General features: G+C 36.7%; 1 protein-coding gene across 4 annotated transcripts in view; it reads right to left on the reverse strand.

The window, feature by feature from the left end:
* UPF2 (UPF2 regulator of nonsense mediated mRNA decay) overlaps positions 1-16,997 on the reverse strand; it is a 49,363-nt gene that overhangs the window by 23,526 nt on the left and 8,840 nt on the right. For 3 of the 4 annotated variants that reach the window (XM_042816172.1, XM_042816170.1, XM_042816171.1), the window contains exons 4-9: positions 13,360-13,520; positions 12,220-12,417; positions 10,300-10,452; positions 8,791-8,853; positions 5,618-5,721; positions 4,955-5,040 (exon numbers count right to left, since the gene is read on the reverse strand). In XM_042816172.1, coding sequence (XP_042672106.1) covers positions 4,955-5,040; positions 5,618-5,721; positions 8,791-8,853; positions 10,300-10,452; positions 12,220-12,417; positions 13,360-13,520 — 765 coding nt within the window. The remainder of the gene's footprint in view (positions 1-4,954; positions 5,041-5,617; positions 5,722-8,790; positions 8,854-10,299; positions 10,453-12,219; positions 12,418-13,359; positions 13,521-16,997) is intronic. The other variant, XM_042816174.1, reaches the window with a different exon arrangement.

A 16,997-nucleotide genomic window follows, 5' to 3' on the forward strand; every position in this document is an offset into this window, starting at 1 on the left:
TTTTTTTTTTTTTTTTTATTTTTTTTTTTTTTTTTTTTCTTTTTATACCACCCCCCGCCCCCCCCCCCCCCCCCCCAATTTTTGTTTTGAGTAATTGCAAACAAAACCAGGAAGGTAAAGATGTTTATTCTTACAGTGAACTTGTAAATGAATGCAGGAATGTCATTACATCAAGGAAACCTCAACAGATCATGTTAAGTGGGTGAAGTGGCAACCTCAACTAGCAATCACACTAATTGCAATACTGCAAAATATAAGAACTTTCCTTATTTTCATTCATCTTTCCTAAGTTATAATCCTTCATAACCATTTTATAGCAACACCTGTTTCCCCTTAGGGAATTCTGGTGTTCAGTTCAAGCTCGTACTTTGTTTCTTCTCATTACAGAGTATCTGGCTGCAAAAATGGAATAAACGCCTTCAAACTTGATCAATGGCATCCCTTCACAAAAGACTGAACAATAGAGTGCTTTGCATAACTCTGTATATACCACTTATGTTCTGAAAATAAGGCAAACAGGAGATAAACCCTAAAAATCATCTTTTACGTAACTGGAGAGAAACATCTTAACTTTGGATACCTGAAGAGAGAAACTGCCTGTGAAAGGAAAAATCTTTACTTCACAAAAAAAAAAAAAAAAAGAAAAAAAAAAGAAAAATAAAGCTTGCCCCGAAACAGAGCTGGATTCACAAAGAAAGGAAGAAAATTGAGACAAAACCTCGAAACTGTAGCCCACACAACAGCAGCAGCAATGAAAACTGGGCAATGTCAAAGAAACAGGGAAAATTCCATGTTTAAATTGTGGAACAGAAGCATAAAAACACACTACCTGAAAAAAGCAAAGCTATGTGGCTTTTGTACAAAACTCCAGGTGAAACATTAGAGGTATCCCAGTTACCTATTTAACAGTTTTATTCTCTTGTTAATCAATAACTGAAGTAGTATTTACATTTTTTGAGCTTGTTGGAACACACAGTCAAGGGTGACTAACTACAGCAAATTACTACCAGGCTTATAAGCATTCAGTCATTAACTCAGAGCAGAAGTGAAAGTCTCATTACTTTATACATACATGCATGAACTAAATTAAGACTTGGGCTGAGATGAGGGGGTGTGCTTTAATTGAGGGAGTTTCTGCGTGGGATCTCTTAAAAAGCAGCACAAAGTTTTATTCTAATCTGAACAAGTAGCTGCCTGCTGAGTGCTAATAATTTCATCTCTGTAAACTGAATATACCTGAGGGAAAATTAAGTCTTACAGTGCATCATTATTGCTTCATCACAGGATACAAAAGGTTTTTTCATGGGGTAGAATACTGAGTGTTTCTAAATAGGTGAAATATAATAAGGAAAAGCCTTGGGTCAAATATTGTAAAGCTGGCTATCAGACACTGAATCTGTTCACTTGCTCCACGGGAAACAAAATTAGCATTCAAAAGTGGAGAAACTGCAGTATAGGTGGCACCACCTACTGGTACCTGCATTTATAGATAACCTAAGTTCTAGGACAGAAACGTACTCAACTCTGGACCTCACAGACTGCACATTAGTTAAATATTTAATAAACTTCTTAGTTTAGGGGTTTTTTTTGGTATATTTGTTTGCTTTTTAAGAATTTCAAATGTCAATTTACAAACAAAACAAAGACTTTGTTCAATTAAAGCCTTAAATGCAAAATTTTATTAGAAAGCGAAGTGGACATTTTGGACATTCGTTATCTGAGTTCCTATTTAAGAGACAGCTTAAAGCACAAAGCAACATGCAAGAGAGAACTGCCTTGAAAGCACAAACATAATCCAGATAAATGAAATGTATTCATAGGTCTTGCACAGGTAAAAACTGCCACCTGCACTACTCAACAGAAAGAACATGATGCTGTGGAATTTTCATACCATCAGTTTTGTTTACTCAGCTCTGGCATAAATACCCTATCTTAAGCAAATCTCTCATTTTCATCTGCCAAAGAAAGAAGCACTGAGACTTCGAGAAGCCAATTTACATTGAACAAAGAGGGTCCTCTTACTGAGAATTCTCAGGTAGGAAGCTGAATGAAGACAGACATACAAGAAGTGTACATATCTGATCAGAATGCTCAGAACTATTTAACACTCACGAGGCAGCTAACTTCTGAATTAAGAACAGACACTGTTAAAATGCAAAGAGCAACAGAACTCTTTGCTCTGTACATGTTCAGCTTCACAGATCACCATATATAGGAATGGGGAAGAAAAATAAGTCAGAAACCACAACCCTTATTTGAGCATTTACCTAAATACTTTAGAACTTGAAACCTTAAAAGGTATTTTAAACTTCGTATTGAATTTAAAAAAGAAAAAAAAAGAAAAAAAAAACAGCAAGACTGCAGTATGCAAAACTGTGTGCGTTTCTGTGCATTAAACTACTTCAGATAGCAAAAAATTGCACAAAGATGTCCTAAAACTGCAAACAATATTGGTCAAATCACTGTACTGTCACTTTAGTACAAACCACACAGCCCTGAATTAAAAGGCTCATTCTTAGTTTTAAATCAATCCTTCCCTGAAGATCTGAAGCCACTTTTATACTAGCACTGAAAAAAAAAAAAAAAAATCTCTAAAAAAGGCTTTCTGTTTGCAGGTTCAAATTGAAGCTGGAAGCTTAAATGTGATGAATTTGTAAGTATTCAACAAAGCAAATTAATGATGCTGTATTTTGACCCTAATCAAGTGACAGTTGAGGAACAGCTGCCTTCTTTTCTCTGACAAATTAAGTTTGCATTTGTCCCAGCCTACACAAGCCAAGGGAAACCAAGCAAGCTCCCTAGCAGCACTATGTAATAATTTTGGCCTTAAAGAGTTTTCACAACTCCTCAACCACTTCTCCTTAAAGTTTTGTAGGTTCTTGGTGCAATTATTATGTCTGCATACTCCCTGAAACTGTGATCACTCCAAAGATCAGATGTTACTGTGTTTCGAGATACCTTATTATGGCTGCAAACATAGCAGCCAGATGGAGACTACAATATCTACTATGTTTGGAAACTAAATGCATTTAGAAAATACACTGTTTTATCTCCACCTTTTAAGGACACTTTTCCCTTTAACCTTCAAAAAAAAAAATAATAAATTGAGAACTGAACTATAACAAGCTTTCCTATACTGCTTCTCCAATGGCATCCTGAAGGGATGCTACAAGAACTCCTGGAATTAGTACTGTGCAACAACAGTAATGGAAAATAAAGAGATGTCAATACAGCCAGAGAAGGGATACACAAAACTGCATGTAATACATATATACACACAAACTAACAGAAATACTGTTGGTATGACATTGCTTCAAAGCTGTATGTATGTTTTTCTAAATCAATTTGTAGCATTTTATAGCAACTTGCATGCTACGTAGGCACAACAAGACATTCTCCCACAAGGATTGTAAATGGTGACTTGAAGGAAGAAAGCAGAGCTGCTCCCTTACCAAATGCAGTAACAAAGCCAACAAATATTAGCACAGACTGTCCTTTAAAACTGCCTGCATCAATGGGGCAGCTCAGCTGGTATTTTTTCACTGCAATTGTTTGTGGTTCCAAACAAAATACTCAGCCAACACCCTGTGGCTCTTGCTTAGTAACCCAGAGATGGGCATTTGTAATGCAGGCAAAAAGAAAAGGGAGATATACACAATTGAGCTGATGGTCATACAACTGGAGGCTGATGTACTTATATGCACAGAAGGTTTCAGAGCAGGCAGCACAAGAGGGCATTAGAATACAAGAAAGTAATATAAAACAAGCATTAAGATATTAATACTTAATATTTAAAAGTAATATTTATAATTAAAGAACAACTGCAAGAAAATCAATTGGGTTGACTCAATTGTTTCAGTATCAGTTCCAGATATTAAAGAGCTGCACTGTGAAGAAGGTAACAGCCCTTGGAGCCAACCACAACTATTGGTCTATTGAGTTCCTACAGACAAATTAATCTTTTTTTTTAAATAAATAATTACTTTCAAAACAAACTGTTGGATTACAGAGCGCCTGCTGGTAAGATGATGAAGGAGCACTCTGTTTTTTTGCCTCACAGTGTTAAAAAGGAATGGAATCAAAGTAGTGTGAAATATAACAGGAAATCCAAGATGATGATGAAACAGTTGGAGCTAGAAGCAGCATCAAAACAGCCTCTGAGGAAAATCAGGGCAAGGAGGAGCAGGAAAAGTGACTCCTCCATAATTGCACTTAAGTTGCATCTATTTAAGGTACAAGTTTACCATAAGGAAAAGAAACACTATTCTAATGAATTTATCAATTCCATCTATCAGCCTTGCAACCATTTCTATAAGGAAGGCTCTTCTAGCAAGTGCAGATGTCTATTTTACACAAAGCCAAAAAAAAAAAAAAAAAAGGTAGGAAAATTCTAACAAATGAATGATAGAGTGAAGAACTCACACAAACTCCTGTTTGTTTTCCTTAAGCAAACTCCAAAGTAGCTCTGGAGAAGGTAAAAGGCTGTAATTGCCAGGTATTACAGAAGAACTAGTGTCATAAGAAATATTCCTTCCTTGTGCTCTAATTATTGATAGTCCCATATAAAATTGTACAAGTTCTTCCTGAAGTAAATATATCCTTCTTTTGCACTAAGAGGTTTTGCACTAAGGTTTTGCTGTTACTTTCACAGTTAAAAAAAGAAAGTTATGAGGAGACCCACCATAAATTCACAAGTTCTGAACAAGATGAACTATAATAAAATTCTGCAATACCACAGCAAAGTATTTTGTTGAATCATTTTGTATTAAATATCATTTTATTTTAAACATTTCTTTTGTTCTCTAGATAAAAATCACATCAGGAGTAAATACAGCCAAACATGACTTGGAATGTGCACTTGATTTCAGTAATTTAAACAGTGAAAAAAACAAAACAACAAAAAACAGATGTTAAATAACAAAAGGGTCAATTCAAATTTCCCCCCTCCTCTTACCTTTGCCTAGGAACTATGAAAAGTGCTCGTACTAGTTTTCTTCTGTTGGCTTTTGTATTCATATTCATGCAAAAATCCATGGCTGCCTATAAACAGAAAAGTCAATATAATACTTCACCTTAAAATGATGGGGTTATCTCTTTTTAAAAATACATTGTTTGCAATGTAGCATTCTTTCCAAGAGTACCATTTACAGAGCCATGCTTGTTACATGAGCTTTAAAAACTCAATTTTTGTCTAGAATGGACCCTGACCAGCACAGTTGCAAGAATATAAACCAACTTTTCAGACCAGTAGAATAAAGAAAGTAGCTTTAGGAAGACAGATGAGGAGTAATTTGTCAGAGTGCAACAGAAGAAAAAAAAACAACAAAAAAAATCTCAAAAAAAAACAACCAAGACAGCCCTACTTCTTTTAAAACAAACTACAGTCTAAGAGAATGGGTAGAGAAAACATGACAGGATGAGAGGAGTATCAGCTCACACGATATCTGGGCAATAGTTTACTACGTGGGAGAGAAAAAAATATTTCCTTTAAGTTAAAATCAAATTCAGTTACTGACAGACTCCAAAGCTTCAGTCTTTATTACTTATCAATCTGAGGTAGCATTATATATTTTTAAGAGTTGGGGAAAAAAAAAAAAAAAGAGAACTATGACAGTACCTTGTCTATGAGGTCTCTGTTCACACAGTTTGGAAGCTGCTGAAGAAAAGCATCAACTATAAGTTTTAAATGAGATCCAGTACTGGCTTCTTCATCCTCTTGTTCTAACAGAGTGAAATAAACAAGCAGCACACATCTTTAAGCTACAAAATATAATGATTTACTATCACATTCCCCAAACACAGCACATTTGTAATGTTTAAATTTTGAATATTTATCTACAGATTCAAAAACAAAAAACAAAGAAATATGAAAACAAATTAATTTTTAATATTTTTAGTATTAAAAAAAATTCACTGTTGGTCTATACCAGCAAGAGTCTAAAGTATCACCTTTAAAACTTATCTTCCTATTAATGAATTAATAACAAAATCAAGAGTTCCTGTCCCTGATTTACACTGTCGGGAGAAACAACAAACGCATATTCCTGGAAGACTGTGGTGAATTGTTTAGGCAATAAAACACGGACCACAAAAAGGCCCAAACATGGGGGAAAACAGTACAGCAAAAACATTGCAACTGCAGATTCTACTCCTTACGTTTGCTCTGTGTGAGAAGCAGATTTTTTTACTTTTATTTTTTTTTTTTTCACAAGAATGTCCAAAAAGTGGCAAAAAACTGAAGCTGGCCAATGTTGATCCTTCACCTGTGCAGACACTGAAGTAAGAAACCACTGTGAAAAGGAAGGAGGTTTGAGCACACAGCAGTTGCACGGCAAGTAACAACTTGTTTTCTCAAGCAAAGCTCTGTGTATTTTGCAACACAGTAAGCAGACAATGACCTGAATCTACTGGTTGAGTCAGTAACACCACTGAACTAAAGGAGCCTACCATTGAAATTCAGATTTTTCCAGCATCAGCTGTGAAGATTTCAAACCAATACCCCTACAGCTACACCTTAACTGCAAAACAAGTGTTATGAAGAGGAAAAAAAGTTAAAATCCAGATATCCAGAATTAACTGGAGTCCTAGAGAAGAGTCTAGCTTGTTTGTCAGCACGAGCCAAAACAATGAGTCGAAACAAACGTTTGGAAGAACTCTTCCTTGGCCAAAGCAGTGCAAAAGAAAACTGCTTTCTAAAAAAGGGAATGTGGTGAACTTCTGTTTCCTTTCAGCTCAAGGACACTCAGCAATAATTAGGAGGTGTCTGGAAAGAAAACACAGGCAGACTTCAAGAACACAGGTAGGTGAGAAAATGGTCCCTGAAAAATCACTAAAAAGTACTCAACGCTTGCCAAAATTTCTTTGTCATTTCAGCCTAAACATTGAGATAAGACTGAAGTTTCTTTTCAAGTTACTGAAATCATTTTTGATTTCTCTTTGCTTATGTCATAGGACTTTTTTCTTTGTTCTGGGGATGTAAGGACAGAAGTCTAACTTAGGTAAAGAAGCTGTAGGAATTGCTCCAAGAAACATTGCCAGCAATCCTGTCTCCACAATGCTAGAGATGGAAGCTGATGACACTGCCTCTTCCTCAGGCAATTAGAAATTGGAAGAACAAGACAGAAGGGTTCACTAAGAAAGAAGGAAAAAAAAAAAGTTCCAGATGCTCAGCCAAGAGGACCTTGAGGTTCTACATATTTAGTACAACACTGACTCCCTCATTACTCACATACTCAACTTCTACAAGAATTGAGAAAAAAACATTTTTCCTCCTAGATAATTACAGAATATTCCTTCCTGTCTCCTTCAAATGCTCTTTCACCTTCCCCTTCCTACTGCTGTTTGTTGCCTCATTTCTATTTTCTGTTCAAACTGACTCTGCTGCTGAAATAAAATAAAAACTGAATCTTAACCAATTCAGTCACTTCTCAAGGCAATCTTTCAGAAGGCCTCGCGACCACATTCCATTTCCACATTTCCCAACTCTCTCTCTTCTCTCATTAGTCCCCTCTCCCACTGGAAGACTGCAAGTATTCTTACGCTGTATTTCTTCCTCCTTGAGGTAAACACCCTTTCTAAGTGAAAAGGATCCTTCGTAATACCTGAAATATATTTGTGACTTCAGAGTGGAAAAATGAAGAATTTGACAGTGGCAGGAAATGAAAAGGTTAGAGCTTCTTTCTCTGAGGTAAACAACTATGCTAACCATGCAATCAAAGCAAAAGCAAAATAAATTTCAGCTCTTGCTTCTCCCTTTGATCCTCTTTAGTTGCATTCTCACCTCTATGTTTCGAAATGCATTCATTCTTTTACAGAAATCACAGGAAATAGCAATGTGTAACAATTGACATGAGGGTATTTTTACTAGTTTATCTGGGGGCAGACCAAATCACAGAGCAAGATCATCGTAGAGATTGAGAAAACACTTTTTTTTTTTTTTTTTTTTTGAAACACCTTTGCATTTAACCAAAATTTCATGGAATCCTGCAATTTTCAGGGACTAGAACTAACCAACTATGAGAGGACACTGCAGAATTACTGAAGTCCTTCTCCTGCAACGGCCGGTGCTAAGAAATCATCTATTTCAGTACCAACAGCTATTTGCCTTCCCCTCTCCCCACATGCACAGTTCCTGAAAAAGCCTTGGCTCCCTGATAATAAACAATTTATTTGTACAAAACCACAGCTCTAAGAGTGTCTATATCTAAAAAGTCCATTCTGCCAGAAAGTTTTGTCTGTTTCCTGTAGTATCATCCAGACAGTGTGAATTACAGAAATGTTTGCACAGTGCTACCCCTCTGTGAGATGAACATCTGTAACAAGTATGGTCTTAAGGAAGCAGCCACATTCAGCTGATAGGAACCAGTACAAATTGCTGGCCCTCCCTTATGCAGAACACACAGACATAATGTCCAACACTCCTGCTGAACCAAGGCCTCATTAAAGAATGTATTCAGAATGTACACTCAAGACATTCAATCCCACAAAACACTTTAATGAGAGTGGCATGCATATATTATTTCTGCTCTCCTAATAGGAGGTTCACCAGCTCTCTAAATAGTGCAGCAAGTAGCATTGTGGAGCATTAACACTCATCTTCTACACATTCTTTCCACTGCTGGCGAGCCTTACAAAAATGATGCTAAATATATATATATGTTAACATCAGACTCCCCTTGCTCCCAATATCCTTGATGGCTTTCATCCTGGCCATTCCTCTCTCAACATCTTTCACACAGCTCCATTTTTCCCCATTTTCTCTTCTCTTTTAAAAACAACCTGAAAACTCACTTCTTTCAGCTTGTTTTCCGTCACTACTGTCAGCTCCGGTGCTATCTGCTCCCTCTCTCTTGCCTGAGCATATTGAAAATAAGAAAATTAAGATTCACTCAAAGTTAACATAACAGAGAAATAAAATGTTACCTGAATTCCTGATTAATCATCCTCTTCAACTAACAATGTAAGTTTTCCTCTTACAAGTTGTATCTCAAATTTAACTAACTACGGACTCAAACTTTTAAGAAATAAGTGAAGAAATATGCATTGCAGTGCTGTGAAGGATGCTATACCAAGACAAACGTGCTTGGAAAACACACATTTTGAAGAAAAGCCTTGTTTCCCTTGTATTTGGGCACAGAAAAAAAGACTGAAGAGATGCTCCAGCCACCAGAAAGAGATGCAGAAGTAGTACAAGGCACGTATCCACTCACTAGACTGTGTACCTTACTTACCCTATTTCCTCTTTCATTTTTTTCCCCTCTAATTTAGCTTATTCCTTCTGCCAATGAAACCCACACTCCCAGATTATCACAACTAAAGCTATGTTTCTTCATCTTTAGACCACTTATTTAAGATGCAGCTATACCTCTTTTTATGCTGGCACCCTCTTTTTATACTGGAAGTTTTATCTCAGCCAAGAATACTGGGGTTCTTTGTTTGTTTTAAATAGCAATATAATACAATGGTTTTATTCTCTACTGGCTTTCCACAAAACACTAATAATAACCTACTGTAAACAAAAATGCATGAAAATAATTCAGTAAGTACTGAAACTTAAAGATATATTTTATGGCTTAAGGACACCTAATGTCAAACCCCAGTGATTTTTATTCACAAGAAAGGCTGTTAAAAAAAACAAACAAACATCTACCAATTGACTCGATGAAAACATGCAAGTTTAAATTTTCAACAGTTGGTAGCACCAGGTCTTTAAAACTAAGAGCATCAGAATTCCAGACAGACACACACACACACAATCACTGTTTCTTTGTATGTTTAAATAAAGTAACACTTGCACGCTGCTCACATCTCACGTTTCTTTATCTGCCTACTCACTGAGTATTTTTGACCTGTCTAGCAGGCTATGACCAATCTAGAATGAGTTGCCCTTTCTCCCTTTAATTCCAAGATACCATCCATGTGTATCTACCTTTCAGACAGCAAGAACCAAGCTCCTTGCTGTTTTGTTTGAAACGTCTGACCAGGCGTTAACAATCCTCTGTCCTGGCAGTTTATTAGATCTTAAGATCTTAACCAGCTTAATGAGCTGATCATGTGACTAATCAGAAGAACAAAATAAGGAAAACTGCTTCCAAAGAAGGTATGGCTTAGGGAAGAAAAGGAAAGAAAAAAAAAAAGGAAATTTTATCCAGAATGATATCAATTTTCTTTCAGGAAAAAGTGCTGCTCTAGAGCTGTTCTTGTCATTTTTTTTTCCCCCCCTAACTTGTGAGTTTCATAGACAACTCAGGAAACAACACAGAACTCCCAAACTCCCAACCCCAGTTCTTTTCTTTTTACCTTGTTCATCAAGAAGCTTTTTTGTAAGATCTTCTGCTTCATCTCCACAGTCCAGTTCCAGTGGATCATCGTTAATATCCAGGTTCTCCAGCTCCAACTCCAAATCCTCACCCCCAGGAGCTGCTTCCTTATTATCTTTGGCATCTTTTGAATCTAATTAAGAGTTAAGTAGAAGTACTAAATCATTAAATACATGCAATCATGATTAGAATACGAAGACTTGCACTGCTAAACTTATGTCTCTCTAGCAATGCCTTTTTACCGTATTTCCTTTCACCAAGTCCCCCTAATTCTTGAGTCTACACTCTTACCTGCTAGGTCTCAGAGCTCTGACATCCTTCATACAGCTTTATCCATATGCCTGGAAACTGCAATTATTTAGCTAGACAGGGTTCTGCTATGCATTGCCAGCAGTTTTACTTCTTTCATTAGCTCTGAACTATACTTGAAATGTCACTGGATGATATGCAGACGTTCAAACACAATAAAAATGATTACAAAAATCAGCAATTTAAGTCTGGAAGTGTTTGAAACTGGTTGCCAAGCAAAACTGCATGCTGGAAGGGTCAGACACAATGACCCAAATGAATGAATACATCACAAACATTACTTAAAAACAGACATTTAAAGGTAGAAATTCTCACTTAACATTTGCACAACACATTCTTTGTATGTCAACTAATAGACAAATAGACATAAGAAATTGAAGTATTTTATGCAGATCTACAAAAAGTAATAAAAAAATGAATGCAAAAGGTACAGCTGATGGAAGATACTTAAAAATTGATCTGCTGTGCAAAAGATCTAATATGAATCATATTTGTCCTTGGGATAAAAAAAATACTATGAATTTCTAGATGAAGATTCAGAAAATAGCTAGCATTTTTCTTGGACAATAAAGCTGGTCCAACACAAAGCAATGTAAACTACAGCCTACAATCTTTTGCTATCCTCCTGCAGACCTCCTTCAAGTATCATTTGATTTTTTTTTCCTTTGGTGATGTGTAATTTTCTATGTAAACAGCTGTAATAAAGTACTTATTTTTTTTTTAAACACACATTGCAAACATCATATGAAAATCGCTGAGTTATGAAACAGGTAACCTACTTTGAATCAGACTAATACACTTTTGAATAGACCTCAAGGATTTTTTTTTTTCCACTTGCCTCCAAATTCCCTTTAGACAAAGTTTCTAATCTCCCCTGGGCAACCTGCTCCAATACTTAATTCCTCTCACAGAGAAACTTTAGAATTTAGAAATTAGAAAGGAGGCTGTGAGCTTGGAAGTTGAAATTCCGTTCTGACCCAACACTGATCTAGCACAGATCTATCAGCAAACTACCAAGTGTCTCTGTTCACACTCTAAAAGCTGTTAACAGTGGCCTTATTCAAACATGCATCTTCTGTCATGTTTGAAGTCAGCAATGGCAAACGTCACTTTTAACCCATTATAACTAAGACAGATCAATGCCTGGCTGTGAACCCAGGGTCCCATCAGAAGTGAAGAATCGTCTGTCCTTAAAATCTACTGGACTTTTATGATGAGATGCCCATAATTAACAATCTAGTGAAAACACAGAGCGAACCCTATCATCTCTCAAAGAAGGCAGACTACTAAGTTTCCCCACAGAGAAGGCAGCATTAACTGACACTGTTCAGTCACCAATTATTTTCAATTTATAATTCCATTAACATACAATTGCATTTACTTTTTTTCCTCTAGTGCCACTCAGGTAATACCTATCCCCACATACATGACACCCTAAAAACTCACCCAAACCTCTGTATTGTTCTGATGACCAGAAATTATTTTATTACAGGCTCACTACTTGCATCAACTTATCTGTCAGAAAAGATTTATTCAAAACAAACAAACAAAAAGCAAATAAACAAAAAAGTCATATGTTTAAGCATTCTACCTCTTGATTCATCTTTGCTGGAATCCTTGCTCTGACAACACTTTTCATTATCTTTAAACAAAATTGCTGGCACAAAAGCCTTCAAGTCAATGAGGTTCTCATAGAAGTTTCTAGCATCCTCATCTTCCCAGATACCTCCTTCCAGGTCATATTCTCCAGGCTTTCCTGGTGTGAAAATATCAATGCCAGGTCCATGTTCTGCAGAAATGCAAAACCATAATGAAGTTATTTATGCAAATTTCTCACCTTAATAAGGAAGGAGACATCTTCAAAAACTACAAAAACATACATACTTTCAGAAACACATTAGGCTGCTCATCACTGCCATTATTTTCTCATAAATGTAGCACTGTATACTTTAAGTTAACTTGTAGTAATCTAATCTGAACATCAGATATTTCAATATGCAACTTTAAAGTTCTGAATTTGGCATTCATAGAAAAACAGGCAATATCAGGGAGACAGTTAAAACAAGTAGAGGCAATAGGCACATTACGTCCTGCATGATGAAATACACCCAACAGAATTTAAAGAACAGAAGGTTACAAAGCATAATAAAGGCAAAGCACTCATGAAATGCAGCATTTTAAAGCTCAAGATCACTTCAGATGGAAGGTACACTCATTCCAACAATAGCTCTGAATCTAAATTCTGAAACAAGGCATTGAATAGCTTTGCAAATGAAATGCTGTACTTCCCAGGAGGTCAAAGAAGCACCTAGTGACTTACCTGGTAACAGTACGTTCCTACTCATAACACCACAACAGAACAGATTTCAAATTCATTTTAGAACAATACTGGTTTATAAAATATGCAGTTATTTAAATATTAAGAAGGCATTACACTAAATGGAACATTTTTGAATTTCCATTTATTCCAGTATTACCTGAAACGATTTAAAGATATATTACTTCAAATACTGTGACTACACAGCATGGATGTTATGGTTACAGTTGCACATTAGGTTTAATTACTTAAATAAGTAACACTGTTATTTACTCTTTCATATCTTTAAGGGGGGGTTGGGGGAATAAATCAAAATAAGTGAATGGAAAGAGCACATCAGTAAGAAGCTTTAGCCAGCTACCCCCACATTCAAACCAGCATCCTGTTTACTTGCTCCTGTAGATGATTGCCTACCCTCAGGTGTTGGTTTGTCCTGGGGAAGGTCAGGCATATTTTCATCCAGGATGTCAGCCAGAGACTGAGAATTTGCCAACAGTTTCTGATAAGACATCGCAAATTCCTCATATTGCTTGTGTCGATCTTCACTCAGCTCACCCTTGGAGTGAAGAATGCGCCTACAAAGATCAAAGACACAGTGAGACAACTTTCTTTCTTAAAACGTATTTGAGCTATGCTGAATCATTACCAATTTCTCTAGCAAAGCTAATCTTCCCTCTGAGGGGATTGCACATCTACAGGAGATGTTTGGGCAACACTCTCCAACACCCCCCCCTCCCCAAAAGCTGTACTGATTTAATGAGCTGGGTATAACCAAATGTTATATGTTATATGTATAACCAAATGTAGCATAGTCACAGATGCTCCAACCTTCCAAAGAAAACAGCTGACAAAAAAAAAAAAAAAAATTTGTTTTTTTTTTTTAAACTTGATTATCCTGTAACAGTTTTGCACTAGGAACTCCTGTAATGAAGTGCAACATTCAGCTAACGCAGAAGTTGGATAAAAGCTGCTGTACATCTGTAGCTGTACAATTCCTTGCCATCCCAATGATTCATTGGAGGACCAATGCCAGGAGGCTCAAATACAGTAGTGCATTAAAACAAGCTGAGTTATTTCAAGGCTGTCAGTCCAAGCTGAGAGTAGTTACACCTGCTTTTTTTCCCCTTGTTCTTTCATTTCTTTCATAAGAAGTACTCAAGCTAATTTTAAAACTGAGAACTGCTTTCAAAAGCAGCTTCTACTTGTAAGAGTATAAGCACTGCCTGCAATCCTTTCTGCTCATAAACTTACTTTTCTTACCAACCTAAATACAGTTAATACCCAACAATTCAATCAACTCAACACTTTGCACCAGCTTAAATCTGGTCACACTTTTTTTAAAACAGACTGGACGGTGAAGTTCAAAACTGCTATTCTTTTTTTTTTTTTCTCTTTAAAGAGCATTCCATGTAACCATTAAGTTTATACATGTCTGTCTCTCTCTGTTCCACATGAGTAGTGCATAAAATAAACAAAACCTCACAGCATCTGCCTGACATAAACAGAGGAAGTTTTCCACACAGAGGGTGGTGACACACTGGAACAGGCTGCCCAAGGAGGCTGTGGATGCCCCATCCCTGCAGGCATTCAAGGCCAGGCTGGATGTGGCTCTGGGCAGCCTGGTCTGCTGGTTGGTGACCCTGCACACAGCAGGGGGTTGGAACTGGATGAGCATTGTGGTCCTTTTCAACCCAGGCCATTCTGTGATTCTACACTCCCTACAGAAACGTGCTATTCTGAATGGGTTGAGACCACAAAAACTTCAGTTGCTTTCTGAAAGGTGCATTAGATTGACATCACTCTGCAAAATCATATACCAATTACCAGGGATGCAAATTATGGATTTATTTCTCATTTTAGAAAGAAAGCTTTGCCTCTACTTGGAAAAGATTCCCTTCTGACCGCTCCGATTCACTTTAACTCCTGATTTTAAGAAATGGACGTAACCTAAAGTTATCTATTATGTTGGAAAACATCAAAATCTGATGTTAATTTTATAGAAGTTTATATGGTAACATGCAACTTTTTTCACAGCAACTTTGGCAACTATCAGCCAGTTACCATATATTCATTTATTAGTTAAAACAAGCAAAAAGTACACTTCTGATTCTGGTAGAGTGTTACACAATTTGTGAAGTCTCATGTCAAAAATAACTACTCAGAGCAGTGCCCCTACAGACGCCAGAAATTCCAAGTGTCCCAGACTTCAAACAAGAAATCTCAAGACCCTTCAGTAGTTTGAACTAGAAGTACGCAACACTGCAATCTCTGCTACTGCTAAGCTTGCCACAAAGGACTGATAATTAAATTATCATGAGGCTTTTCTTAAGCAGATAAATACACAAATCAACCACATTCTTGCCAACACACACCACTGTGTCTAAATGTTCTCTAACAGTCTGAGCAATATAAATTTAGGGATATCATACTGGCATTTTTGTTTTACTAATAACTGGGGACTAAAAAGTCATCTTTTTACACAGGACATTCACAGGGCAAGAAAATTTCTTCAGCTCACTTGAGCCAAAACATAGTTTAGATATTTTGATAGAGAGCAAAAGGCATTAATGCTAGCAAAAGCTCTATTTCTTGTCCCTCTCACAAGGGCACACCTAAGTAACGTGCACTACCAAGCTTCAGTTTGTGTTAAATTCAAGCCAAAGCATGCCAAATAATCTTTCAACAGCACAATTTGTTTTTACATGCAATCAACATTACAGCACAGGACACTTAATCTTACTCTAGAACTCTTCAGAACTTCGCAGAGTGCCACAAATCAAGTTCATCAGATCTTCTGATTAAGTTAAGCATGTTTTAAGAAGTTTAAAGGATTTTCTTCCATGCTTAACCACTTCTGAGAACTCATACTAGAATCTGGCAATCCAATAGAAGAGCCTGCACAGGTTTTGCTACGGGCTTCGCTATGCAATCAGGTGATCAAGTTCTACTGTCCCAGTGTAGCTCAAAATAGTTTTCCTAATTACCCATCTGCAGACATCTTTGCGTGTGCAGAAACCTGGCTTCAACCAAATGCTGTGGCAGGTAATGAATTTGTTGAAGCATACAATAACACGTTAATTCATAATTAATTCATAATTAATTCAACCAGCTCAAGTTATCTCACAACAGCAGTTATTCTCCTGACACAGATGCATATGGGACACGTTCACCTGGAACAATTATCTCCAACTAAACACGCAACAGGGAACAGCTCAATTCCATTTCACTCCACTACTTCTGGAGTAACAGCTGAAATAAAAGCTGTTGAAACCCCATCAATTTTGCTGCTAACAAACCCACAGAGGACTGCTTTTTTTTCCCCCAGTAAGATTGTTGACTTTAAATATATGTAAGTATTTATATATGTATTTAAGTATATATAAAGATAAAAGTAAAACCATACATACAGTCTTTTGAATTGGAAGGGACCCTTAAGAGTCATCTGGTCCACAAACAAACCACAACCCTCCTTCAGAAATTCAGTTTATGAATATTTCTCTCGTATTCTGACTTCCTACCAACCAAATCTCTGTTCTTTACCTCACGGCCTCACAAGTAAAACTCAGCAGAAAAGTTTTTTCATGTCTTGTTTCGGATAAATTTACTTCCCAACTTATTAAGCAGCCAAAACCAACATTTAAAACTTCAGATAAATGTAATTATTTTCATCTGGTGATAAATGATACTTCTTCATATTCTTCCACCAAAACAAAGCTTTGTGCTTCATCTCACAGGATAATTCAGATTGGAAGGCATGCAGAAAGGTCTCTGTTTCAATCTCTTGCTCAATGCAAGACCAACGATGAGATCAGACTGGGCTGCTCAGGGCTCTCTCTACGCAGTTTTATAGAAGTTCTTATTCAAATTCACAAATAATCACTCAAGTACTTTCCCCTAACCTGAATCACTTATGTTCTCTCATTTTCTTACATCTTCATTCCCTCAGAATTTCTTTCACTTAAGTCCCATCACACAAACTCTACAACTGTTCATTGACACTGCGGCCAAAACAACGGTGCCCCAAACCAAGAATAACTGTGTAAGTGCAGAGG

Source organism: Centrocercus urophasianus, unplaced genomic scaffold, assembly GCF_019232065.1.
Source record: "Centrocercus urophasianus isolate 14NV4802_14NV808 unplaced genomic scaffold, USGS_Curo_1.0 seq_15, whole genome shotgun sequence".
Classification (NCBI taxonomy): Eukaryota; Metazoa; Chordata; class Aves; order Galliformes; family Phasianidae; genus Centrocercus; species Centrocercus urophasianus.